The sequence below is a fragment of the Hippopotamus amphibius genome, chromosome 3 (genome assembly GCF_030028045.1).
Source record: "Hippopotamus amphibius kiboko isolate mHipAmp2 chromosome 3, mHipAmp2.hap2, whole genome shotgun sequence".
NCBI classification, from domain to species: Eukaryota; Metazoa; Chordata; class Mammalia; order Artiodactyla; family Hippopotamidae; genus Hippopotamus; species Hippopotamus amphibius.
In genome coordinates, this window is record NC_080188.1 from 157,106,087 (window position 1) to 157,133,117 (window position 27,031).

The 27,031-nt window shown below is 51.6% G+C and overlaps 1 protein-coding gene across 1 annotated transcript in view; it reads right to left on the reverse strand.

The window, feature by feature from the left end:
- Positions 1–27,031, reverse strand: part of PLXNA2 (plexin A2) — a 212,825-nt gene that overhangs the window by 17,515 nt on the left and 168,279 nt on the right. Inside the window, exons 13-22 of the mRNA XM_057725989.1 lie at positions 17,872–18,023; positions 11,598–11,715; positions 9,679–9,815; positions 8,677–8,844; positions 8,438–8,531; positions 4,516–4,755; positions 3,736–3,879; positions 3,218–3,452; positions 1,034–1,176; positions 92–360 (exon numbers count right to left, since the gene is read on the reverse strand). Of these exons, the coding sequence (XP_057581972.1) occupies positions 92–360; positions 1,034–1,176; positions 3,218–3,452; positions 3,736–3,879; positions 4,516–4,755; positions 8,438–8,531; positions 8,677–8,844; positions 9,679–9,815; positions 11,598–11,715; positions 17,872–18,023 (1,700 nt within the window). The remainder of the gene's footprint in view (positions 1–91; positions 361–1,033; positions 1,177–3,217; positions 3,453–3,735; positions 3,880–4,515; positions 4,756–8,437; positions 8,532–8,676; positions 8,845–9,678; positions 9,816–11,597; positions 11,716–17,871; positions 18,024–27,031) is intronic.

Here is a 27,031-nt window from a genome sequence, read left to right on the forward strand (position 1 = left end):
GAGGGGCGCCCTCTCATGGGACCTGCTCTAACCAGCCCTGCCCCCTTCATGTCCCTGTTCAGACGCCTCCCCGCCCCGGCGAGGGTCAGACCTCCGGAGAAGCAGCTTGGGGTGGTTCTTGTTCTCCAGGTTCTTATCGATGAGGTCGGAGAGCAGCTGCTTGAGGACATCGGTGGCGTACTCCAGGCGGCCCTGCAGGCCGGTCATGATGAGTGAGGCCACGTTGCCACGGTCCCGCATGGAGAAGCTGCGCTGCAGCTCCAGGGTGCGGATGAAGGTCAGCAGGAACACCTTGTTGTTGAGGAGCTGGGCAAAGAGCTTCAGGGCCTTCTCCACGTGCTGCTGCCCGTTGCCCTGCACCTGGGGTGGGTGTGATGGGCGTGGCCTCAGAGGACAAGCTTCTGGCTCCCCCTGAGGGTCTTAGCTGATGACCATACCAGCTATAGGACCTTCTCCATGACACCTATAATCACCCCACCCTCAGTGATGTAGGAATAGCTGGTCTCTGAGGTCTGTAGTCTGCTCTGACTTCCCACTGGGTTGAGAGGGTTGGGCTTCAGGTAGAGACCTCAGAGATGATGCTATTCATCTGATTTTCCCAAGGGTACAACACAATAGGAGATACCCCATCAGACTAGCTTGGTTTACTAGTCTCCCCTTAATCTCCTCTGCTCTGATTTATTATCTTTGGTAAAACAAACCAAGAAATGAACAAACAAACCCCACAGAATCATAGGTCTTTCCTTAAGCCACCTTAAATCCATTTGGAAATGAGGCAGAATCTTAATTAATTCAGTCATTAATTAAAAAATGACAATCAGCCTTCCCCTGGAATCATCCCAAAGAGGCTGGGTGCCCCCTCTGGCTGTGATTTTCCTGGTCGGAAATATCCCCGTTGTGGTGATGCTTCTTCAAGCTATTTCTCCTCCTCACTCCTGACCTTTCTCCGAGCTACTGGGCCCCATCGGCATTTCCTAGGAAACCCAGGCCCTGCGTCCCCACTGGGTGGCTGGGTGAGGGAGGCAGGTGTTACCTCCAGCTCACGCAGGACGGGATGGTCTTCAATGCCGGGGAACAGGACTCGCATAGCATAGGTCCGATAGTCCAGGTAGGGGATTCCTGATCGGTCCAGGTCGCTGGTCAGCTCGTTGATGTCTGTCTGGAGCTCGGCAAAAGCTATGAAAGTGCAGCGGAGACGGGGAAGCTCAGGAGTGGAATCCAGGCAGGGGAGGGGAAAGGCGGGAGAAGTTTGTGAAGGATGAGGGAAGGGCTGGGTGTAGAGACAGGGGGGTTATAGGGGCGTATCACCAGGGGTGGTGAGATATCTCCAGTTTGCCTTTCTTAGGTGGTGGGCCTATGGGTGATTTTTATACTATTCCCTCCTCTATGCTTATCCTTCAATTTGAATTTTCTTTCTATGCATTGTAAGTATAGTTAAAACAAAGGAAGCACACATGTCTTGGGTCATGCAGGTGATACGGGTGCTAGAAGCAGGTGAGAGACGGTGGTTGAACAGATCAAAGAAAGGCCAGAATAGGCAGCTTTGCTCCCCCTTTCCAAGCAAGAGAATAAATCAAGATGCAAAAATCTTGTGGGGAAATGAAAATCAAAACCACCAAGGGATACCATTTCATACGCATTAGGGTGGCTATTATGAAAAAAAAAATGGAAAAAGTGTTGGCTAGGATGTGGAAAACTGGACCCCTCATATCTTGCTGGAGGGAATGTAAATTGGTACAGCTGCTCTGGAAACCAGTTTGGTGATTCCTCAAAAAACTAAACATAGAATTACCAAATGACCTAGCAATTCTTCTCCTACATATATACCTAAAAGAACTGAAAGCAGGGACTTGAACAGATACTTGTACACTCATGTTCATAACAGCTTTATTCATGATACCGAAAGCTGGAAACAACCCACATGTCCACTGACAGATAAATGGATAAACAAAATGTGGTTTATACACCCAAAGGACTATTATTCAGCCTTAAAAAGGAATGAAATTCTGTCACATGCTACAACATGGATGAACCTTGAAGACATGATGCTAAGTGAAATAAACCAGACACAGAAGGAAGAATACTGTATGATGCCACTTAAATGAGGTTCCTAGAGGAGTCAAATTCATAGAGACAGAAAGTAGAATGTGGTCGCCAAGGGCCAAGGGGAGAGGCGGGTGAGGGATTATTGTTTCCTGAGCACAGAGCTTCAGCTGGGGAAGATGAGAAAGTTCTGGAGATGGATGGTGGTTATGGTCACATAATATTATGAATGTACTTAATGCCTCTGAATCAGACAAGGGGAGACGATTAGGGTGTAGAGATAAGAAAGTTAAAATGGTAAATTATATGTTATATATATTTTAACACACACACACGAGAACACCACCAAAGCCAGTCTTAGGGCGTCCTGACTGCCAGGCTCTTGGCCAAACAGGGGTTTCCCCTTGGTGGCAGGTGTGTCTCCTGATGCCCTCCTCCCTTCTCCTCAGCCCTGGCACCAGGAGGAGCCGTGGCCCACTTTTCCCCAGCCCAGATCTTCCGTTTCATTCAGCAGAGGGCTTGTTCTGATCTTGAAGTTTGCAGCAAAAGGAGAAATGTTTCGATTCCTAATTGAGATGTTTACCCAGAGAGTCTGCTGGGTCCTCAGCCTGAGGGGACACCAGGTACACTAGTCACCCGGCAGCTGCAGTTTCTTGGGAGATGGAAGAAACACAGTCTCCACCATCACAGCCTGGGATGCCCTGCAAGTGGCCTTCAGAGGCTCAGCCTTCAGCACTGGCTGAAAACACACCCTGGGGGAGGGGATGGGGCGGGGCAGGGGGGGGCTGGATGTGCTGTCGCCTTTCTTGCTGTTCAGAGGGCAGCCAGGGAAAAGGAGCTGTCACTCCCATGTGGGGATCGGATCTAGAGTCTGAGGCAACAGGGCCCAGGAGGCTCTGATTGTGGGGAGACTGAGGCCCTGGGAAGGAGAGGAAGGCGGCCAGATTGTGGGAAAGGTCAGGGCACAGGGGGACAGAGTAATGGGATCAGGTCCGGGGCCTTACTGTGGGCATTTTAAAGGCAAAGGACGTTTAAGAGAAAACAGAGGTCAAAGTGGAGCAGGATGGCTTGGGGTGGAAGAGATGGGAACGCAGATGAGAGCTGTTTTAGGGAGGGTGGCTACTAAGGCTGGTGAGGAGAGAGGCTCCAGAAGCAAGGGAGTGCCTCCACTTACCTTCCTTACACTCCAGGGCCACACGGGACTCCAGGTTGTCCATCTGCATTTGGAGCCGCTTGAGAGTGAGGTCGTTCTCGCGAGACTTGCGCTTGTAGGCGATGAGGACTATGATCACGATGATCAGCAGGAGGCTGCCCCCCGCCGCGATGCTGACGATGGCTGGCAGGGTCAGCAGGCTGTCTGAGACGACACTCACCGAGCCGGGCGAGAACACCATGCCACCCACGTGGACCTGCGCGTGGCACACACACAGACGCTGGAGAGCCCTGGGGTGCCGCCGAATCCTTCTCGTTTCAGAAAGGACACGAGAGACCACAACCACACAGTGCAGTCTGGGTACAAAACAACTTCCTGCTTATCATCTGCCTTTCTTTTCTTGTGTTCTTAGCGTCTACCCATTTTAATATAGGACTTTAAGATGAGGAGATGTGAAGAAGGTTGAAGACCCTTTCCTTATGGCGGATTATACATGCAAGGTGAGGCGTGAAGGAGTGATAAGAAGAGGGTTCACTCACCATGACTTTGTGCTGCCCGGTGAGGTTTGGAGGCTCGCAGAGGAGCTGCGTCTCGGATACAGTGACAGCGCACGGGGTCTCTCCAATCAGCACTGTGTAGTTGAGTTTGGCACCTCCAGAGGCAGGAGGGCAGAGGTTTTTGCCCTGTAGATAACAGTAATCTTAATAGGGATAACTGACACACATGCACGGAAGTTAACTGCTTATTTAAAGAGAGATTAAAGAGGCGGGGTAAGGGCAGAAATGCAAAAACCAATGAGTGACTCCATGGTGAGTTTTTGGAGAGGACTTCTAACAGCCACAATTTAGAGAGGAAAAAAAGAAAACAAAGGGAGGAGAGAATGAAAGGGAGGAAGAGAGTGGTAAAGAGAGAGGAAAGGGAGACCAAACAGTAAACAAGTGAAAGTTTGAGGGAGGACACAGGGAACAGAAGTGAAAGCAGTGGAGTAACACACACTTGGATGGATGGTACCCGGGAACTGTGACCGCTTCATATTTGAGGGCAGTTATTATGGCCACGCATGGGGTCAATAAAGGACACGGTTGCTTCCAATGCTCATCAGGACTTTTTGGTCCCAAAGCTCACAAGAACACACAGAAATACTCTCCAGTGTTCCTTGAGAACCCCAAGTGCAAGATATGTCAATTGATGAATCTATATCTATAACCAAGCTCCCTTCCCAGGGAGACGACAGCCATGTGAGCCCATGTGCATCAAAGGGAGGCCAGGCCAGGAGAGGGGTGCTCCGACCATCCCTGCCCATGGCAGGCAGCTCCTACCTTCAGAATGATGGGGGATCCCGGCTTTTGATCCAAGACCCCAGTAGGGCTGAGCAGCTCAAAGGTTGGGTTGGGGTAGTAGATGAACTTGGTGTCATTGTAAATCAGCAAGGACTGGACATTGTTAAAGACGAATCCAAACTCGTCCGGCCGTTCCACGGTGTCCAGGCCGGGTCGGTAGTCCGTGGTCAGGGAGGGTGCCAGGCAGGTCAGGGTGGTGGTGTTCACAACTTTACACACCTAAAGGGCCCAAGAGCGCAGCGTTCAGACAGCCAGCAGGCGATGCTGGGGGGCGCACTGCCCCCCCCCCCCCCCCCGTTTGGTTTGGCCGGGCTCCAGTGGGCTACTTGCTTGAGGAAAAGGGCTGTGAGATTGTCTTTTGTTTTGTTTTGTTTTGTTTGGCAGGGAGGGGTGCATTTTAACTTCATTCATTCATTCATTCACCAACACTGAGTGAGCATGTACTTTGTGCCAAGCACGGTGCCAGGCATTGGGCCATCAGTGAAACAGTCACAGGCTATGGGGGAGACAAACGATGCAACAAGCATTACAGTGCAGTCCTGGGTGAGGGCCTGGAGCACAGGAGGGGCCCCAGCACTGTTAAATGCATGGATGGAGGTGAGAAATGTCCGGGTGGGGAAGTTCAAGGCCCTGTGGGGGCGTCTGTGTGTGTGCATGTGTGCGTGTATGCATGGCCTGAGGCAGGGTGAGGGTGACTCACGGGAGCTTTCCTTTGGAAGAGATGAATGAAATTTAATCTGAAGGATGTATAGGACTTACCCAGACAGGGAGGATGGTAAGGGATCAAGTGCCAGGCAGAGAGAACAGCAGCAAAGGCCTGGGGTGATGGAGCATGGATGTTTGAGGGAAAGATAGGACTGAAGCAGTGTCCTGCGTGCCTGTGTGTGTGTGTGTGTGTGTGTGTTTGTGTATATGTGATGGGAAGCAGGAAGTTGTGAGATGAGCACACGGTAGGTATTCAGTTGATGTTTATCGAAAACAGTGATGGTTGAAAAGGATCCTTCACCTCCTTAAATGTTCTAGCCACGATCTCTCTCTTCTCCGAGTGCCCCCTAACTCTCCACGGGGTGGGGGTGGTGGGGTGGTGGTATAACCGTGGTATTGACACTGAGTTCATAATGTCCTTTCTTCCTTGGTGGACTCTCATCTCCCAACGAAAATCCTAGCTGAGCTGTCCCTGCTTGGCAAGCGTCGTGCCATTCTCTCCTCGGGGGGTTTCATTTGGGTGCTGCCTAAGGCAGCAGCTAGACTGAAGAAACTGCTTCAGGATCCACGTGTGGTCTGCGAAGAAAACCCGGACCCCTCCCCACCTCCTCCTGTCTCGCCCTGCATGGCTGTGTTGGCTTTGGGAGTCATGGTGTCCCAGCAACAGCCAAGGGCATCTGTGAGAACCCTGCTCAAGGACACGCTGTCCTGGCCAGTCCACACGTGTTGTGTGTCTGGCCAGCACACACATACCCGGGCTTCATGTTCGGAAAACAAGACCGTGTGTGAAATTACAAAAAAGCTGACACTTGCACAGAGGTTATGTCAGAGCTCCAAGGCTTAACCCTCCTTTTCCAGAGGGAGTTTAAGAGTTTAAATCCAACAGCTCGCTGAGGGCTTCGTGCTGTGTTGGAGGTCAGTACCCATCCCCTCCCTTTTCCGCTCACCCTTCAGCAGCCCCTTTCACATACCAGCTGGGGACAGCCTGGCATGAGGAAAACGGGGGTGCGGTCCAACAGGTAGAGTTGAGCTGGGGAGTCCTCTGCTGGGCTCCGTGGGGCAGACCCCCAGCCTGAGCACTGCTAACCTGCCTGCCCCATCTTCCTCCCCACTCACTCCAGTGCCCCTGGACAGGACTCCTCTGTGAATTGAGCACATCACCCCCAGACAAACGGCCTCTGTTTGCTCTCTGCTCAGCGCTGCATCGGCACTTTGTCTGCCAAACATTCCTTTGGGTTTTGCGGCCTTCGCTTTGGCCCTTCTCACTGGGGCTGCTTCCAAACCCAAAGGCAGGGGTAGTCCCCAGGGGCTGAGGATGACGTGGGGCCCAAGCAGGGCTGCAGGGGCAACATGGTTCTTTCCCACCACTTTTGAAAGAGAGGGCATCCGGCAAGTTTATGGGCTTTCCATTCTGGGGCCAGGCTTGGTGGAAACTTGCACACCCAGGCCTTTCTTCCACGCTGCCAGCCTGCACACTACAGGCAGGACCTGTCGGGGCTCAGGGCCCCCAGTTCTCGAGAAGAAGGAGTTGCTTCTTAACTCCCTGAAACACTGAGGTCCTAGTGGGTGGGCTGGGGGAACTGCTAGGGGGATTCCTGCCTGGGGTTGCCAACAGAGCCTGGCGAGGGCAGAGGGTGCCCAGGACCCAAGACTTCTCAGAAGGATGCCAGGTGTGGCCTTCTCAGCCCAGTCTTCTCTTTGAATAGCTTCCTGGGGACTAATGCTGCAGTCTTTGGAGGTTGACCTTGTCAGTCAAGTACTCATCTTCCAAAATTCCCTCTGTACTAGACTAACCATGTTTTTTATTTTCTATATTCTGCTGCTTTGACCTCTGGGGCCTTGCTGGCCCTGGAGGGACTGCCCCTCCCCAGGCTGTCCAGTTCCTAGAGAGAGCAAACAAATGGAGGTGGTCTGTGAGCCGCTGGGAACTCTGAGCCTCAGTCTGGACACGGAGTCGGGGCATGGCCTCTTTTGCTCATGGATCAAGCTCTACATTGGGATGTGGAGTCATGTGCTCTCCTAGCCCAAAGAACTGTGCGCATGGTGGGCACTGGAGGTGTGATACAGGTGTCCCCACGTCTCTGGCATGATGGAATGTCAAGCCCACCAGCATTTCACATGGTCTAGTTATGAAGAGTCAGATGTTTGGGATCTAGCTTTGCCCTGCCACCAGTCACCTTCATGACTGGGGGCAAGTCATTACTCCTTTCTGGCCTTAGTTTTCTGAGCTATATAGTGAGAAGTTTGGACCAGATGATCCCTGAGACCTTTCCAGATCTAGCCTTCTGGCAGCCTGTCACTTTGTGTATTTCTGCGTTTCCTAGGGAAGCCTCAAGCATGCTGGGACTGTGTCAGGGATAAGAGGGTAGATTCAACACCATCTTCCCCATCTCCATCTCAGCCTCGTCGATCCCCAGAAGGTCAAAGCAGTAATAATAGTAATTCATATGAAAAATAATGGCCATAATAGCATCTCCTGGACTATAATTATGAATACAACATTGTTTCAGAAAATATTGACTGAAAAGAGGAAGATGCAGCCAGTAGAACAAACTAAAAAATTTATAACAACATAGCAGACATTCTGCTCTTAACAATAGAGAACTTTTTTAACATTACAAAAATCCATAGTGGAAAAAAAATTAAATGACATGGCTCTGCACAGAGGAGTAAAGTGAAATGTTCCACTTGATCATCTTAGCAACCAAGATGGAATTATCTGCAGTGACTAATGTTTATCAGGTGCCAGCCTAGTTGCAGTTTACAAATCTGCAAGGCAAGTCTTATTAGCAGCATTTCTAGCCGGGGAAGGGAGGATCAGAGAGGGTAAATGACTTAATGATGGTTGTACAGCTAGTAGATGGCAGTGTCTTGCTTCTGATTCGTAAATGTCTGAGCCTCTAGCCAGAATTTCTTCCCCCTCTCACACGGACTCTTATCAGACCTCAAAGTGAACATGGCATAAAACAGGGGGCCTTCTGCACCATATCTTAAGCTCAGAAGCCAGTACGTTTATACACTCATTACATCACCTTCTGACAGGAAATCATTATACTGTAATTATAAAAAACATTGTAAGGCCCAGGCGTTCGGGACCATGATTCTGGACTCTGCTCTGGTGGTTGAATGGCCCAGTGCCTAACACAGACCTCATCCCATGGCAAAACACAGACCAGGCGGACCCGTGGTTACTCACATTGACAGATTCTTTGCCGTTAAACTTGACTCGGATCCTTGGCTCCTGAATGACATCCAGGTTGAAGCCTGTGATGGTCAGGGGTGTGTGGCCACTGGAAACAAGCAGAGGCTGGATTAGGTAAAAACCCTTTGAAGCTTCTACCACCTGTCACCCTGGGATCCTTGCAGGAGACGCACTTGGGCGGAAGGGATCAGGCTGCATGGCTGCTGGCCGCATCCCCGCCCTCTCTGTCTCACCTGGTGATGCTCCACTCGGGCTCAATGCGCTGCACCCGCGGGTCATCTATGTATTCGAACTGCAGGTTGTTATCCACGCGGGCTCGGTCGACACTCACGGAGACAGGGACGGGCCCCAGCCCGTTGGACGACGGGGGGGAGACACACACGATCTCGTTCATTGACCGCCTACAGGGAGACCGCAGGAGGGCTATGAGCAAAGACATGGGCCAGAGGGGCAGCCTCTGGCCTGAGAAGAGGTTCTCCCCAGTTGAAGGGTGTGGCCCAGGAATGTTCCTCTGTCCTTTTATACTCTAGACTAGGGAAGATCCCTTAGCAGGGTGGATCAGTGCCTCTTTTTACCTGAGATTGGGAGGGAGCCAATTGGAGAAGGGGATTAGAGGAAATGGGACAGGGGCAGGGCTCCTTGGGCACATGACTATTTAGCCAGTGCTTAGAGTCTGGTCAGTCAGTTAATAAACTGAGCACCTACTATGCAGAGAAACGAATATACAGTCCCGGCCCTCGGGCAGTTTATGGTCCAAGGAGGAGATTTACTGGGCAAGTTGGGTTCTCATCCAGGGATCCTTTCAAAATTCTCTCTGGATTCTTTACATCCCCAGAGTCTCACTGGAATATCTGACAAGCAGTAGGTGTTCAATTTTTTACACACAAGAGATGCCCTGAGGATGAGTCTGTGCTTGGGGAGGAGAGAAGCCCTGCTTCTCAAGTCACCATACTTGATCCTGACCGTGACTGAGAGCTCCTGGCATCCTCCCTCATCAGCAGTTCTCATGGGCCTCACTTCCAAGTATTTTTAGAAGTATTTAGCTCCTATGATACTCATGATACAAACTGACTAGTGGTATATATTTCTCTCCGCAACTGGAACGGTGTTTGGGCCCAGGACATGACACATAACATGGAGATGACGGGGCAGGCACACGTGTGAACATGCACAGGAACATGAGTGCCCAGGCCTCACACGTACAGTCTCCTAGTGCTCCTTCGAGCCCATCTCACCCATAGAACTCGCAGGTCTGGTTGCCCAGGTAAACGGCCACACTGCTCCCAGCCCCGAGGTAATGGCCCGTGATGGTCACCATGGTGCCTCCGGACTCTGGCCCTCGGATGGGACTGAGTGACAGCACGGAAGGGTTCTTTGGGAGGAAGCAGAGAAATGATCACAGCTCAGGTTCTGCCCAAAGGAGAGACCCAGGCTAGACTTAAAGACAGAAGGAGGGACTGTGTCCACACTCAGGGTGAACCCCTTCTAATCCCCAACATGCTCTGCCTACCCTGGAGCTGAGACCCTTTCTAAGAAGAGGGTGTGGGCATATCTGGGGAAGGCAGAAGGGCCACATTTTGCAATTAATTAACTCCCTGGGGAGTCTTATGTTCATAGCACTGATGGGAAGGCAGAGATGACACTGACTAATCTCTCAATTAGTTTACAGATTGAGAACAATTTGAAAATGCTTCTCTATCTGGAGTGTGTACTGATGTTTTTGGCATAAAATCAATAGGACTGAATAAAGCATCCCTGCCTGGATTGGACCACCAAGAGGCTCCTTTAATGGCCCAGGCACAAGTCCTTCTGCCCCTCCTTAAGTATGAGAAGGGCCCGGCAGGGGGCCTGGTGCAGAGACTTGTCAGTAAATGTTAGGTGTGGCTTCCCAGACCTCCACCAGGAGGATGGCCCACTGTTGGCTGGGATTTTCTAGTAAGCTCACTAAATTGTAAAGTTAAGCCTGAAGCCTAAAAGAAATGCCATCTGGCCTAAAATTCATCAGAAAGAAACTGCTCCTGCCTAGCGCGCAGCCAAGTGAAGGGGAAAGTGCATTTAACTGAACACCTACACAGGCATGAACCCTAGCCCGCGTTAGTCACTCACTAGCGATGTCAGGAGAGGAGGGTGGGCTACGTGACATCAAAAGCCCTCCCAGCTCTAATACTCTACAGCTCTCTCTCCATCTAGTCTTTCTGGGTTTGCTTCTCACACAAGACCCTGTCTGTCCCACACAGGAGATGGGGTAGGTGGGCTGCAGGTGTAGGCCATGGTACTTGCTCATCTGAGAAAAGACTGGTATAGGGAAAGGTGGAGACGCTGAGATAAGAAGGCAGAGACTGGAAAACCCAAAACAAGTAGTAAAATGCTTTAGAGAGAAGAGAATTTTGTGGTCAAATAATTTTTCGATACTCATAGCAAGGCTGGTTTGACCCCCTCCGCTGGTGTTAACACTTTTTAATGAAGACCTTGATATGGCAATGTTGGTCAGGCGTCAGAAAAGGGCCTTCAGGGGTCCCAGAAAGGGGTTATTCGGTAGGAGGAAAGAAAGCCTTGTGATTCCACCACCTGTTGCCTGGGTCTGAAGAAGTGTTTTCAGGGCTGAGTGTGTGTGTGTGTGCATGTAACCACACCAACACACAGAATAGCTCGCTCCTGCATCCTACTCCCATGGTCCCGCACACAGACACGCATCCCTGCAGGATTTCAAATGGCTCCTCTAAACTCCCTCTTACAACATCTTTGGCAAAAAAGGAAGCGTGTGGATAAATATAGACCTCTTTAATCAGGTCCCTGAGGCGATCTGTCCCCATTAGGCTGGAACCAGACACAGATATCGCATTGGCGGGACAAAAGGCAGCCCCTCCCCACCCCACGTCCAGGGTCCACTTTCTCATGAAGGCCTAGTTTTGCTTATTGAAAGTGCTCACCTGTGGCTCTCTGGGACTCCAAAGTCTCCAAAGCATGGCTGGTCCTGCATGCAACCCACCAGGGAAAGACAGGCTTTCCCTTTTCTGGTCTCCTACTCTGTCTGTGAGAAGCCTGGAGGCGCCCACTTGGGAAGGCGGGAGGGTGGGACTCCCCTGGGAGAAGTCTGGAGCAGAAATGCAGCCTTGCTAGGAGTCTGTAGCCCAGCACGACACCCAATACTCACCACAAACGTGTACTGTTGATGGGACTTGGTCATGAACTCTGGCTTACACTCGCCAATGCACAGGCGCACGGGCCCAGAGGTGGTCCCCACAAGGGCATGGCCCATCTCACAGACGATCCTGAGGAGAAAGCAAACCTTCCTGTGAGAGACCTGGGGACAGCTGGCATTCCTGCCCCTGCTGGTTCACCCCATCACAGTCACAGTGAATGACGCATCAGTCTTACGAAAGGGCAAGATCAAGACTCAGCTTGCTCAACCATGTGGCTGTGTGACCTTGGGTAAAGTACTTTCCCTCTGAGCTTTAGTGTCTCATCGGTACAGTGAGAGGTTGGATGAGCTCATCTCTAATGTCCTCGAAACGCTAGGCTGTCCATTTCTATGAACAAGCCTGTAGTCTCTGGTTCCCAGTGCAGGGCTTCACCCTGGGTATCGACCCAACATTTGTAGAATAAACCTAATGTCCAACAGAGAGATCTAGGGGCAGTAATTTAGTGCTCTTTCTTGTGTGACAAGCCAACACTGTAATGCTCCCGAAAAGAGGGAGTGAGGACTGATTTGCCAAGCTGATTCAATTGTGGTTTGTTTCCTGCAGTGAGGGACAGATAATCTGGCGAGATAGAGAGTTCCCCAAACCAGAGCTCCTAGCTGAATGGGAGGAGTGGCATCCAATGGCAGCAGGTGAAGGGATGGGAGGTGGATGAGTTCATTAGGACAGCAATCGACCTCAGACTCCCACTTAATCAAGAGGCTGAGCGCACGGAGCTGGTGGGTCAGGCAGTGAACCAGCCGTGGGGTTAAAAGTCACGTCTCACATCAACAGGAGAGCTGGAGGGAAGAGGGGGTGCGGCGCTCTCTCTCACGATGTGCAGATCAATACCCTCAGTGAGGCTTCCCTGGTGCCTGAGATAAGTTACAACAAGCACATTTACAGAATGGTTGCCTTAGCCACAGCAGCCTCTAGGAAGAGTGGAGGATGTGGGAGGAACTGAAGAAATCAGATTCTTGGGGGGACCTCTTGCCTGGAATTCTAAGGTATGGGGTGGGTGGAAAAGGGCCCCACCAGGCTCAGCCAAAGGGAACCCAGGGGACAGATGGAAGGATTTTCTTTTCTTCCCAGCGCCATTTAAGAGTTCAGAGCAGTCTGGTGCCCTTGGTAGGCTGGCTTAGTGGGGAGTCAGAAAAACAGACCCCTCTCCACTAATCCCCAGCATTATCCAGGCACGGTGGGGAAGATCCGTGTTTAACCGAGCGATGCTTATCTCAACAGCTTCTCTAGGAAGGAAGGTAACTAAACAGAGATTTCATTTCAATGTAATAAAACTTGCATTAAACAAATACACAGCGTGCTCACACATGCGGCGTGCCACCGATCTCCAGCTCCTTCATAACAGTTAATCCCAAATAAGTACTTTTACTCCTGGTGAATATTTACTTGACATGCAATAACTGTCTTATTATGTTTAGCATATTAGGTTCGACAAGAAAGTACTGCGTGCACGTCAAAGGATGTTCTCCCTTCCCTTTCTCTGTGAATAAATAAATTAATTATGAACCCACGGTCCAGAAGATGGTGATGATTAATTAGTATCTTACACGTAACTGTCTCCTTAAACCTCATTAGTGGAGCATTTGAGAAGCTTAACTTAAGGTACTGCGAGGGGTTATTTCCATGCTGCTACCTGCTTGGAGTAACAACTCTCCCATCCTGCTTGCTGGGCCCCAGCGCCTACTACTGTTTGGGGTCCCTGCCCTCCTGTCAGGGTGCCCTGAGCTCTCAAGCAACATCGGAGGATTTTCAGCTCTCTACTGGGATTGTGGGGGATGAAGAAGAGGAGTGAGCAGATAAGTCCCTTTCTCTCTCTTCTAATCAGTGCTTTCTGGTCCCTCCCTCACCCCTCTTGGCCACTGTGCTGGAGCCAACCTTGAGAAGAAAAGCAGGAGGAGATCACGGCAGGCTTGAAGTCATGGAGAGGAAACGTGAGAACACGTGAAGGTCATGGGCATATTTACTCCTCTTGGGGCCTGTCTAGGAGAGGAGAATGCCTCGAATGGCCAGTTCAGCTGTCCCTGTAGGGAGTTACCAATGGGCTGGGGCCTCTTGGCACACTGTCTTTTCTAGAATATTGTCTTGCTCAGGGTTCAGGCCCAAAAGATGAGCTTTGCATATCAAGCGCCTGGGAGAGGAGGGATGGCACTGCCCAAGTGTCTAAGGTTGAGTGCCTGCAGCTGGCTCTGAATGTCCCGCCTGGAAGGGCATGATGCAGGGGCCCCGGGGCTGGGCTGCAGGGAGGGCCCAAAGCTGGACCGTGGGTTCCCTTCCTCGGCACTGCAGCCGACTCCTCTCCCCACTGGTGGAATGGGGTTCTGCTTCATCCAGTGAGTGGGAGGGGGCAGCCGTGGGCTGTAGAAGGGTCTGGGTTGGTAAGTCGAAGAACTGGGTGAGAGTCTTAGGAACTCAGACCACATTGTGGAAGAATGCTAATGACCTCTAACTCTTCCTTTTTATTCCTGGGACCCAGTGCTCACAGTGAAGGATGGAGAGGCCTCCTTGAGTGTATTTGTTATAAGCATTTGTCTGAGCTTGAGGAGATAGGGAGTTAAAGGAAGAAGCAAGGGCAGCTCCAGGGAGCAGACAGGGTTTTATTGAGGAATGAGGGTCAGGCCAAAGCAGATTCTGCACCTCAACAATAACAAAAGCTAAAATTTACTGAGCTGCATGTGGCAGGCACTGTACCAGACAGGATCTTGTGTCATCCTCAGGCATCCTACAGGGTGTGTCTTACTGTCTCCAATTTTATAGACAAGGAAGCCAAGGCTCAGAGGTGCTGAGTGACTCATCTGTGGCCACAGTGCTGGGAAGTGGTGCAGCCATGACTCAGATCCAGGTCAACCTGGCTCCAAAGTTCACGCCTCTGACCACTCCACTCCACTCCACTGCCCCTACAATCAGTGGAATGCTCTCTGTGTCTTTTGTGGAAGGGACAGGGTGGACATGGGGGCAGTGCTGGAGTGGAGTTGAGGTTACTGGTGGTGGGAGTGGGGGCGGAGGATGGTGAGGTAGGGTAGACCCAGCTGGGTTCCTAAGGCTCTGAGACGTAACCACCTGCACCCCTCCCTCCCTGGTTGGAGATGACCACAGGCAGGGCTGTGGGCACCACTTCCTTCTTCAGGCATTACAAGTCAGCAAAGTTCCTGTGGTTTAACTTCTGGGGGCCTCCTGCCTCCCTGCCTCCTCTCAGCATCCCTGGTAGCTTAGGCTCCCTGTGTATTATCAGGAGACAACAGCTGGGGATGCTTACAGTTTCTTCTTGTAAAATGAGGAGTTGGACTAAATAACTATCTAACAGTTATTTAGCTTCAACATTTGAAGGCTTGACCCCTCCTGGTGGACAGGGGGCTTCTGAATTCACATTAGTGCCACCAATAAGCTTTCTAATAGAGGGAGTTGCATAGAGGGGCATAGAAGTTATTGTTTCTGACATCCTAAGGACCACAGAATGATTGTAGAGATCTATTTCTACACACCAATTTACCAGGTGAGACATTTGAGGATCACGGAACAAAGGGACTTACCCAAAGTCACACAGTTCATCAACAGCTGAGCTCCTGGCACCCAGCCCAGTGCCCTCACCCCACACTGCACCACCCCCCATAGCCTGCCATAGAGGGTGCCTTTCTCCCCATGAGTGTGCATCCCTGGGGTGGGGAGCACATGCGTCAAGACATGGCTGAGCTCACAGGTTCAGCAGATGAGAGGAAGGACCCAAGCTGAGTCCATCTCCCACAGAGCCCCTGTCCCAGGAAGGGCTGAGCTGCAGCCTCCACCTGCATCTCATCACCCAGGAAACGTCCCGCGATGGAATCATCCGGCCCTCCACAGACCTGCGGGGTGTTGATTGCAGGACTAAGCGGGCCCTTCAACCAACATTAACCTAATTGCTGAGTGATAGATGGCGTGGCACAAGCATATGGTGAGTCATTACCGTGCCCGCTAATCCTGCCCGTGCCTGGGACTCTGCACCGGGCCCATTTAGCCAAGTTCATCTCTCACAGACATCTGTAATGACTGCCTGCTGCTCACTGCCCGGGACGGAGGCTTTCATGATGGTAGCAGACCCTGAAACCTCGAGAGCAGTAACGAGCCTGGCACGGCAGGAAACCAGGGCTGCGTGCAGCCGAGGTGTGGAGCATGCCCGCCGTCTCCTGCCTGCTCCGTGCCCGAGGAGACAACAGGGGCTGGTTTTCCAGGATGACTACTGGCTTCGGCAAGGGCCCCTGGCAGCCATTCGCCTCCCCAGGCTCCTTTTGTATCCTCACTTCCTGTTTTTCTTGGAACTTTCTTCCCTGGGGCCCTGGGTAAGTGTGATGCGTTTGATTTTAAAGACAGAACAATATTTCTTCACGTTCCTATGGCACGTTACAGCCTCCACGTTTTCATCTTACTAAATTCTCCCCCAAAAGCCGTGCAGTAGGAACCATGATTTCCGTTAGGCCAGTGAAGGTTGGAGAGACTGAACAGTTTGCTAAGGTCTCAGGGCTGGCAGGTGCAGGAGGCAGGGCTTAGAAGACCTTTGGATCCCAAATCTCATATGATTTCCATGTCCAGCTGCCCAAGAACTTGCACTTCTCAATTCAAAGCCTTACCCTTCAGTCCCCCACCCCCCAAACCCTTTCCTTTGGAGTCCTGTGGCATCACACCAAGTTGGAGACTTGGCCTGTGTCTCCGGCCCAAGGCAGGTCCTTGAGGCCAAGGAAGACTTGGGGGTCCGTGTGATTGTCTAGCTGGGTGTGGCAGGGCGCTGGGCTCTGTAAAGCCATCTGAGCGTGAGGACCTCTGCAGGCTCCTGCCCGACACCTTTCCCCTCCTCTCCTGGCTCAGAAGCGCTACTTATATCACTTCCCCTTTTCCTGTTCATCATCTCCTTCCTGTAGACCCAGCCAGTCTTCCCCCACTATTCACTCTTTGAAGGGAGAAGGCTGTCAGTGAAGGGTCAGGTCTGCAGGATCTGAAGGTCTGCAGGATCAGGCAGCTCCTTCTTCTCCCCTGCTGGGAGACCCCGAAGTCGGGGAACTCACCCCTCTGACCCTGCCCTGGCTACACTGGAATCATGGCCCCTGATCCAGAAAGCCACAGGCTGATGGATCATGGAATTTTCAGGCCACTCTTCCCCAAGAGTCTTGCCCATGGCTGTTAAGGAATGGAAAGAGGCCTGAACCAAAAGTTAGGAGACTTGAGTTCCAACTCTGCTGCGGCCACTTCTGCACTGAGTGAACGGGGGAAGTCATTTCACTTCCCAAGTCTTTCACTCTCTCTTACTTTATAAAATGGTGATGACAATGTCTACCTCTCAGAGTCCTTACCAACTAAAAGCAAGAGAATGGATGAGAAAGTATAAATGCTGATGAAAGATTTGCCAGTGCCATTTTTCTGGTTGTTACCTAAAGGCTGGCTCTGGGGAGGCTGCAAGGGGTGGAGCCAAAGGAGGGAAACCCTGCTCATGGTCACGCTCCCAGGACCCCCTGCAGGGCTGTGTGCCCAGTGGAACCAGGGTGACTTGACCCAACTTCACATGATAAATCATGCGGAAGGATCGGACTGCTCCCCTCCCTTTCTCCACAGGATGGGAAGCATCACTCCTTCTATCCTCCCGCCTCCAGCAGCCCCCCAGCTTCAAGCCCACCTCCTGCCCACCAACTCCACAGTGGCTGCCACTGCCAAATGAACACCCCAAATTGGAACATAGGTCACTCCCGGAGCCCCGTTCGCCTGTCCACCGCTACATGCCTATTTTCTAATTTCCAGCTGACATTTCCCTTAGTGAAATAAATGAATTTGCTCCGGTGGAGGCCCTGCTCGGGTTAAGCTGCTGTCAGAGCCCCGTGAGCCAAACAAATTGTTGCCCACAGCCCACAGAGCAGGATGCATTCCAATGGGGGCTGGCGGGGGGAAAGGCAGGGGAGATGGAGTCAGAGAATGGACTGGCTGGGAAAGTGGCTCAGTAAGCCAGTGGGCAGGTGAAGACCAACTGCGGGGCAGCATTGCACCAGGAGCCCTGATGCCAGAGGAGCCAGGAAACTGGGAGTCTAACAGAATAGGCTGCTCTAAGAGTGGAGGTGGGCTAGGAGAGAGTCCTGGAAAGGCTTCCGGGAGCGGGGTCCATGGGAGGAGGGAGATGGGAGACAGATCCTGGAGAAGTCCCAGGGAAGGGAGAGGGGAGAGTCCCCCCAAGCTCCGGGGCGGGGAAGAGGGTGGGCCAGAGTGGGCTGGACTCACTGCTCAGCGATGATGTAATCCCCCGGCAGGGGTGTGCAGGGCACCCCAGCCACCTGCACGTGGTGGGCAATCTCGGAGAAGTCCAGGCCCAGGTTCACGCCATGGATGGTCACTCGAGTGCCTCCTTCAGGAGGTCCGGACACTGTCAAAATCTGCAGGAGGGAAATGGGTTGAGGAAACCTGGCTGGTCACGGAAGCAGGGGCTGTGGCACCCGTTTCCCTCCCCACAGGAAGGCTTCGGGATGCCTGGAATCTGGGGGAGCTGAGTGTGTTTCCTCCACTTTTCAACTTACCTAGGATCCCAACATCATCATGTTGTACCTGCTTCATCGGTTCTTATTCATTCATTCAGCCACTTACAAAAAAGAAATTATCAGCAAGTCCTGGCTCAAGACAGTACTTTAATTCACTAGTTGCCTGATGGCAGTCAAGTCACAGAATCTCCCTGAACCTCCGTTCTTCTTAGTTGGGAAGGAGGGTAATCATCTCTAACTAACCTCACCCTGGAAGCTCCCAAACGGAGGGTGTCTGGGAGCATTTTGTAAACTTGAAAGGGCTTCGTAACTGCCATGTGCGATGATTGCCACACCTGACTGCCAGCCTCTGTAGACTTTACAAAGATGAACGGAACAGGAAATTTGCCCTCAAGGAAATTAGTAGTCAAGGAGGAGGAGATAAGGAGGCCATAAATAAGTCTGAGGCAGTGTACACAGTGATAAGGTAGATTCGAAGGAAAAGCTGTGGGAGCTCAGAGGAGTCCCAGATTAGGGACTGCTGTGTGTGTGTGTGGGGGGGGGGGGAGGGGGGGGTGGTGGTGACCAAAGACAGAAAGTATATTTGACATTGTTCCGGAAAAAAAAAAAAAAAAAAAAAATCCTGTGACACGTGCTAGTACCAAAGAGAAACAGCTTTCTGATTTTCCAAATGTTGCTGGCTTCCCAGCAGCAAGGATCATTTATTTATTCTTTTCTTAATTCAGTCACCAAATGCTGACTGTCTGATTTTTTTCTGACCCACCAGGAAAAGGAACTGCAGAATCAGACTCTCCTAAGCTGTACATTTCTGTCTGGGAATGGATCAGGCTCCAGGAAAACTGCAGCTCTTTGGGATCCAACAGATCCCAGGGAATTAGTTCCTACTTTCAGGTCCATAGTTATCCAAAATAGGAGGAAATTAGACATGAACCCAACTGTAGGCAGGAGCATAGAATTTCATAACTGGAAGGAGACTCGGGGAGACTTATTCTATAATCATCACACAACCTGTATACATAGTTATAAGAAAAAGTCCAGGGTTCTTTTCGCTACACCATTAGAAAGGCAAGACAAGAAGGGAGAGGGAGAGGGAGAGTCAAGGAGGGCTGGTCAAGGCCAAGAGTCCACCAGAATCTTCCAGATGGGGCCTCTGGGCAGAGATGAGAGGTGAGTACAGGTGAAAACGCTATTAAAGGCTCAAGAGACTCTTCCCCACTGCTCTCTTCCAGTGATGGGAGCACCATGAATATGGCCACCAACTCAGCCATGAATGCCCAGGTGATAGCAGACAGAGAAGAGATGATGGTGGGGATGAGGCCCAGGGACAGGCCTCCTCCCTCACTGCCCGCTGACTCCTGGGCTCTCATTTGTTGGCTACACAGCCAGGTCAGACACCCACTCCAAGCTCCTGATCTCCCACCCTCTTCTGCAGACCGTGGATGGTGCAGCTCCTTCCCTCCTTCTGGTCCAGGCCAAGAACTCCCTCATCGGGGGCTCATTTCACCCAAATCACCTTGTGTGTGGCTCTGACTCCCTTCTCTGGGAATAATGTATCCCACCTTATGAATAAAGATAAACAAGATTCACGAGATGCATCAAGGAGGGGGGCACTCAGAGGCGTCTCTGTGCACTGGGCCTTGTGGGGACTGGGCGCAGGGGGGCGGGAAGCAGGACAGTTTGGAGAGAAGGGATCTGGCATGAAGACCCGGTAGCCCCGTAGCTTTTCTGCCCCTGGGGATTCTGAAAATAACCGACACTACGTCTTGGCTGTTCCACTCTCCCCTGGTGCCACTTCCTCAGGTCCCCGGGCCTCCTGGGCTCTGGGAGGTGGATACTTGTAATGAGGAACAGGAAAGGGGTGGCCTCCCTGCCCCTGCAGGAGAGAGTCAGGAGGAAGGAAGTAGCTTTGAGCAAATCTGAGCGCCCGGTTCTCCACTGATTGCTTGGAATGAGCATCACTGGCTCCCCTCCCCTCCTCCAGCCACCTGGATGCCAGAAACCCACCTACTGAAAACCCTGACAGAACTGCGGTGATCGGCTTGCTCTCCTTCCATCTCTTTTATTTTTAAAAATACATTCTCTTGTTCTCTGCGGTTAATTACAACCTTTCAGAAAAACTGTGAAGTGAAATCTTTCTGGAAAGCCTAAAAATATTTCCGTCTTGCAGGTAGTGTGTGGGGATTGTACTGGAGGTATTCAGCGGTGTTGGCAGGTCCACAGGGCAGCCTCCTCCTGCTGGAAAGTCTCTGCAGTGTCCCTTTCTGACATTTGAGGGTCTGGGCAGAGACATGGTCATGGCACTTGGGGGGCTGTGGGGTCCGCTTGAGAGCACAGAGCTGCCCAGAAGCATAAGCCAGCTTATACTATTTAGAGAAGAAAGACTTAAAAACACAATATTAGTGGGACTTCCCTGGTGGTCCAGTGGTTAAGAATCCATCCTGCAATGCAGGGGACGCTGGTTCAATCCCTGGTCGGGGAACTAAGATCCCACATGCCGTGGGGCAACTAAGCCCACGTGTCTCACAACTACTGAGCACGTGAGCCACAACCAGAGAGCCTGCACGCCTCAACTACAGAGCCCACATGCTCTGGAGCCTGTGTGCCGCAACTAGAGAAGTCCGCGCACCGCAACGAAGAGCTGGCTCGCTGCAACATTAAGATCCCGCGAGCCGCAACTAAGACCCGACGCAGCCAAAAATAAAATTAATTAATTAATTAAAAAATATTAGCAAGCATCATAATCTTGGTACGAAGACACATGTCAAAGAGATGGGTAGTTTGGGGTGTGGAGATATCAGTCTGATCCCTTCTAATCCGGCTAACAGGTGCTGGAATCCAAACTGGGAGAATTAGCATCCTCACGGGTACTGGAAAGTGCCTGGGGAATGCTGGGTCCATGTGGGTCTTCCCCACACAGCGCACCCTACGTGCTGGGCCACCAGCAGCTGGGGAAGTGGTGAAGGAGTTTGGGGGTCAAAGCACTCAGCAGCCACCCCGCCCTCGGGCTTCCATGGCACACAGTTTCCTCTTTCTTACTTAAGACAAAACTAATGTATAGAGGTCTGGATTTCCAAAACATAGATGAGGTGGTGAGCACTTGATTTGCATGAGGATTCCCAAGGTCTCCATCTGATGCCTTCCAAATCTATAGCGTTGGCTCAGACCTCTCTCCTGAGCTCCATATGCATGTGTCCAATTGCTCCCGGACATCTCGCCTTCCACATGTATGTCCCTCACGCAACTCAAATTTCACCATGTCTAAAAATGAACTCTTAATTCTCCCTCCTTCCACCCCAACCTGATTATCCTCCCAGATCCTCTTTCAAGGTTAATGGGACCACCGTGCACCCAGCCAGGAATCTTGCAAGCATCTCTGACTGTTTCCTTTCCCTCCTCTGCCATGTATGACAAATACAGGGACCATGGGTTCTTACTGCCAGGTGTCTTTTGAACCTGTGCCCCGCTCTGGTTCCAGAGTAGGTGATGAGCAGGGCTGCATCACCTCTCACCCACACTAACTGCAAAGGCCCCTGTCTTCCTCCATGAGATCTGACTTCCTCACATGGCCCAGTGGCCTTTATGAACACATACCTGATTTGGTTACGAGTCCCTTGCTCTAAAAACCTTCAGTGGCTCTGACCACTGTCCAGACAAAGTCCCTAATTCCTGGCCTGGCCCTCCACATTCTGATCTTTGTTACTTCACATCTGCCATCTTACACTACGTCCTCCACGTGCTACCTGGATCCCGGTGGTTCCTAAACACACAACGCTTTTCAAAGATCTCTGCGCCTTCGCCCATGTCATTTGCTCCCCCCACAGCTTAAAGATGAGAGAGAATCAAGGTGGAGGTCTGGGCTCCGCATGCATGCAAAGGAACAGAGGAAGGAGTCCTGTGAGACACACCCCCTGCCACGTGACAGCTTCCGGGTGGCTCTGAGATTATCAGCGTTCACCAGAGCCCTGTCCGTGTGGCGGTAAAATCACGGGCAGCCTGCTTTCCTCATTTCTCTCCTGGACCAAGAATTGAAGAGAGGTTCTAGAAGGGAGGCCTGAAGGAAAAGAATTTATCCTCCAGAGAGGGTGTGAAGAGTATTCTTCAGGACACCACTTCAGACCAGGCAGCGCTCCACCCTGGAGACTGCCTCCAAGGCTCTCTCTTCAAAGCAGTGTTAGATGGCAGGGCACCCAGAAAGCTTGGTTCTCTTGGGAGCCAAGTCTGGCCTCTCCACGTGGGTCTATAAAGAGGCAAACTGGTGGAGTCCCAGACTACTTCTTGCAGAACTCCCAGGAAGGCCTTCCAGATCTGGAAGGAGTTGTGGGGCCACAGGGGAGGGGAGAGCTAACCTCCCGCAGAGGTAGGGATGAAAGGGCAGCGTGCAGTTATAGAGGTTCCCCTGCAGACAGAGGGGAAACTGAGATATGGCCAGGATGGCAGCCGGATCCACACATCTCAGCTTCTAGGTTCAGATGGCCCTCAGGCTGCTGGCTACTCGGGGTGTGAAGGGGAGACCTTCTGATACTTGAGCAGTGTCTGTAGCGGCAAGAGAGTAAGTTCTCAAGTGAGACAGACTTGAATCTGAATTCCAGCTCAGACACTTATGAGCTAGGTGGCCTTCAATCTCAATGTCCTTACCAGAAAACAGGTAACAATGCTTGCCTCACAGGTATGTTGTGAAGGTGAAGTAAGACAACATTTGGAAAGTCCCTGATACGATGGTGGTTTTGAGAGCAGGTCTTGATAACTGGTAGTTTCCTTCTTTGCACTCCTCTTGTACCTGTGCCTTCTCAGATCACAGAAACATGGGATGGTGGTGTTGGAGGCAGCTTAGAGGTGACAGGCATCTTCCTATTTATCTGGAAGGAGGACACACAGTCCAGGGAACTCACAACTTAGGTGGTGGATGGTGGGGTGACCCAAGGCAGAGAGAGTCACTTGTGGGTTGGAGTGAAGCCTGAGCTTGGACCGGGCGTGGCTGTGCTGCCCAGGGCAGGGCTTGGCTTTGGTGTACTCTGGGCTCCACACAGAAGTATATTCTGAGCCAGACATCCCCCTTTTACCCAGAATAAATCTGAGAGGACACTGGCCATGTCTAAAACGGTCTTCATTCTCCCCTTCCTCCCTTCTCGCCGCTTCCTTGCCCCCAGCTATTAGCCCTTCTGGGGTTGGCGTGGCATTTCCCAGTGAACTCAACAGATTCTTTCAGGAAAGTAATTCTGAATGAGACACCCACGCAAACAAATGGTTTCACAGTTTGGGGTGTGTGTGAGTGTGCGTGTGAGTGTGTAGTCGGGGTGTGGAGAGAGGGGGAAGGGAGCTGAAAACCTGTGAAATCAGCTGGGAAGATCTTTAGGTATTGACTAATTTCAGCCCCCCTGCTTTTCAACACACAGTGTGGACCAGAAATCTACCTACATTCTCCTCTGTGGACCTCAGAAAGGAGAGCCAGAAGTAGAGGATGTGGGAGAGAAAAGCCCAAAAGCCGCTGCTGAGTAGGGGTGCAGGGGGGTGACTGAGGGTCTCCCCTAAGTTCTGTGCTGACTCTCACTGTGTGCTTCCCCTTGCTCCCCTCCCAGAGCTCCGGTTCTGCTCTCTCACATACTACACAAGCTCCCCGGGGGAGCTGAGGGTCCCCATGGCTATAGCGTCTAAAGCCCAAGTGCATTTGACCTGTGGTTTCCTCTGCCAGTCAAGCGTGACATTGACAAATGCTTACCCCTCTTGCAAGGCTCTGCTAATGACACCTCCCCAGAAAGTCTTTCTCTAACCTCCTCGGGCAGATTTAGGAGCCCCTTCGCCTACACCTCCGCTGCCATTGGTGAATACCCCCAAGACGGCAATGGCCACCTTGGACTGCAACTGGGTCATTTCTCAATAAGGCAATAGCTATCTTGCGACAGGGACTACCTCACTTTTCTTAGTAACCTGATACTTAGCACACTTCCTGGGACAGAGCAACTGTCAAGAAATATCTCCAGTTCTCTATTACTGGGAAACACTAGTCTCAAGCAGATTCTAGTACAAACTGTGCTCTCGACCACCGCAAGAATGGAGATGCCTACGTGTCGCCTAGGAGTGATGTAGTATTTTCACATCGGAAGCATCAAGAAGTTCTTCCTGTAATCTCTCTAATTTTAATTTAAGCCAATTTCTGCTGTGATTTCTCATCGAATGGAGGTCTGAACAGCTGCCTCCTCATCAAAACTCTTTCAGATGCTGAAGACAGACAGCAATTAAGTCTCCCCTGGTCTGCGCTTCTGCAATTGTTAGCCTTTTGTTGGAAGTTCTTGTTTTCCAGGCCCTTTGATCATTTTAGATGCTTTTCTTTGGACCCTCAGATATGCATGCATCCTCCGAGAGGGTGGGGACCCCAAGCAGGCTTGTGGCTTGAGCAAGGTCTGTTGATTTGCTGCAAGGAAGGCCTGGGCCAACAACTTCCACCAGCCAGGCTGGCCCTGGGCAAATCCCAGAGGGAGGGTGAGCCCTTGTCTTTCCCATGTGCTTTTTTTATTCCCTGGAATTCTTTCCCCTGTTTTAGGCACCTCTCACTCTACTACTTCCCTAAAGAACCCTTTATTTGCATCTTAATGGGACATTAAGTTGTTATTACCTTAAGAGTATTGGCTTTTTGACTGGTTGTAGAATTAAAAGTTTATCTATTTGCAGGATTCAGAAGGAACATGTGGGAAACACATTAGGGCAGAGGGCTCAGTCCAGCAGCCCCTAAGCCCTGTCCCATAAGAGTCACAGACCATGTCTGGATAAAGGTGGCTGGTTCCAGTCCAGGCCATGCCCCTCATCTGCTCACCTTAAGCTTGGGTGAGTAGGCCAGTAGGATGTGGGATGAGGCTGGTACGTGCTGATGGGAGGGGACTGACCAGGAGACTCCTGTCTCCTGCTGGGTCCTCTCAAAGCCACCTGGAGCCCCTGATTTGGGAGCCACTGCCCCACTTCCTCAGACCTCGGACCTGCCAGCAGCACAGCCCAACTAAGCTTGCCACACGCCTGAGCACCCCAGCCAAATCTGTATTCCTGCCAGGCTGTGTCATGTTTGTTTTCTACCGTGGGTGCCGTGACCTGGAAAACAGCCGCCGTGATGCTGCACTCGCCCTGATTTTTGCAGCCGCTAATTGAACAGTTCGGAGGGAACTGTGCCACAAAGCCGCCCAAGGGCGAGAACAGATGCAGCCGATTAATTACAGCTGGGGAGCTCCGAAGGGCTGCACTAGGGAGCAGAGCGGGAGGTGCTGGAGGCCCAGGGGCTTGGCAGCCTGGGGAGTGCCGGGTGGGCCATTCCTGGACTCGGACAGAGCCTTGCAGGGATGGAGTTGGGGCCTCCTACAGATAGATGTTTAAGGGGTCAGAGGAGAACCCCTTCATGGTGGGAGCCTGACAAAGCCTAGCTCCCATCCTAGGGACCCTGTCTTGCTCCGCTTATACCTCCTGCCTAGTAGATACGATGGGAGAGAAGACAGAAACGGGCATCAGGTCCAGGTTACTGAAGATTCTAATAATGATGGCTATCATTTTTATTTTCATTTATTAAGTATGTATCACGAGCCAGGTATTGTGCCAAGGGCCTTATATATTTTATCTCAGGGCTCACAAAACACTATGAAGGAAGTACTATTATTATTCTCATTTTACAGATGGGGAATAGTCTCCCAGAGAGGTTGAGTAACTTGCTCAAGGTTACACAGTGAGTGGTCTATCTAACCTGTGCCTCTAGCCTCCACACCACACCACCTGAGTTACCATCCTCCTGCCCTGGGACAGTCCTAAGGTCATTAGCCATGAGAACTCATTCCCCAGCTTGCTCATGGGTCCCTCTGCGTAGTCCCCCAGCCCCTCTTCCACGGCTAAGGCCATAGTTGCTGCTTTCCAAGGAGCTCTGCAGTTGCCTTTGCTGGGACCACCATTCCTCTGAACTTCTCAGCTTCCACCCTGTGCCTCTCTGACCCTGCCCCTGTGAATGCCCACTCCCCTAGGCCTGCCCCTAGGTCATCTCTCCCTGTGCATCTCAGTCTCCCCAAATGATGCTCAAGGTGGGGACTACTGGCTTCCTTCCCATCTCCACAGCAGGCTTAATGATGAGCTTGGTGCCCACACCATTCTGTCCTCCAGCCCTGTGGACTGAGAGTTCTGTTTGTCTAAGTGAGCCCAGCAGAGAGATGAAGGATGCCATGTGAGTCAAATATGGGAGTTCTAGAGCCCAGTAACTGAGGGTTAACCCCTAGTTCTAAAACTTACTGGCACTATGACTTTAAGAAAGGTATCACACTTCACAGTGCCTTGGTTTCCTCATCTGTAAAGTGGGGCTAATGATAATAGCTTCCACCTCATAAACGTTGTTGTAAGGTCTAAATGAGATAACACACATAAGGTGCTAAGTTAGCAGTGCTAGGTGCCAGGTAAGCATTCAGTGAATGTTAGCTATCATTTTCCTCATTACTATTTTATGATTAAGAAATGTGGACAGAAGCCAGGCCATTTGAGGTCCAGAGAAAAAGTGGCTTCTTTTTTATAAGCGCCCCATGTGGTTGGAGCCTCTGTGTTTGTTCTTGGTGGAGGTCAGGGCAGGGGCAGAGAGCCGACCTGCGGAGGGGAGGTGCTGGGTGTGGTGACTGCCTGGCATGGTGCTGGCTGCCTCTCTGATGGGCCTGTGCAGTTCTTGCCATGTCCCCAGCAGGCTGTCAGCACCATAGACTGTGTTCTTAAGAGGAGATGGGAGAGACTGACATCAGAGCCTCCCAGTGCAGCCAAAGGAGGGGGTCCCGGAGTAGTTGCCCCAGGGTGGAGCATCCCCAACTGATGGTCACACTTTGTATGAAAAGCTCCTGTGTCTGAGATCGGGGTCAGGAGGCTTCTGCCCCAAGAAAGGCCCCTTAATCAGGACAGGCCAGTGA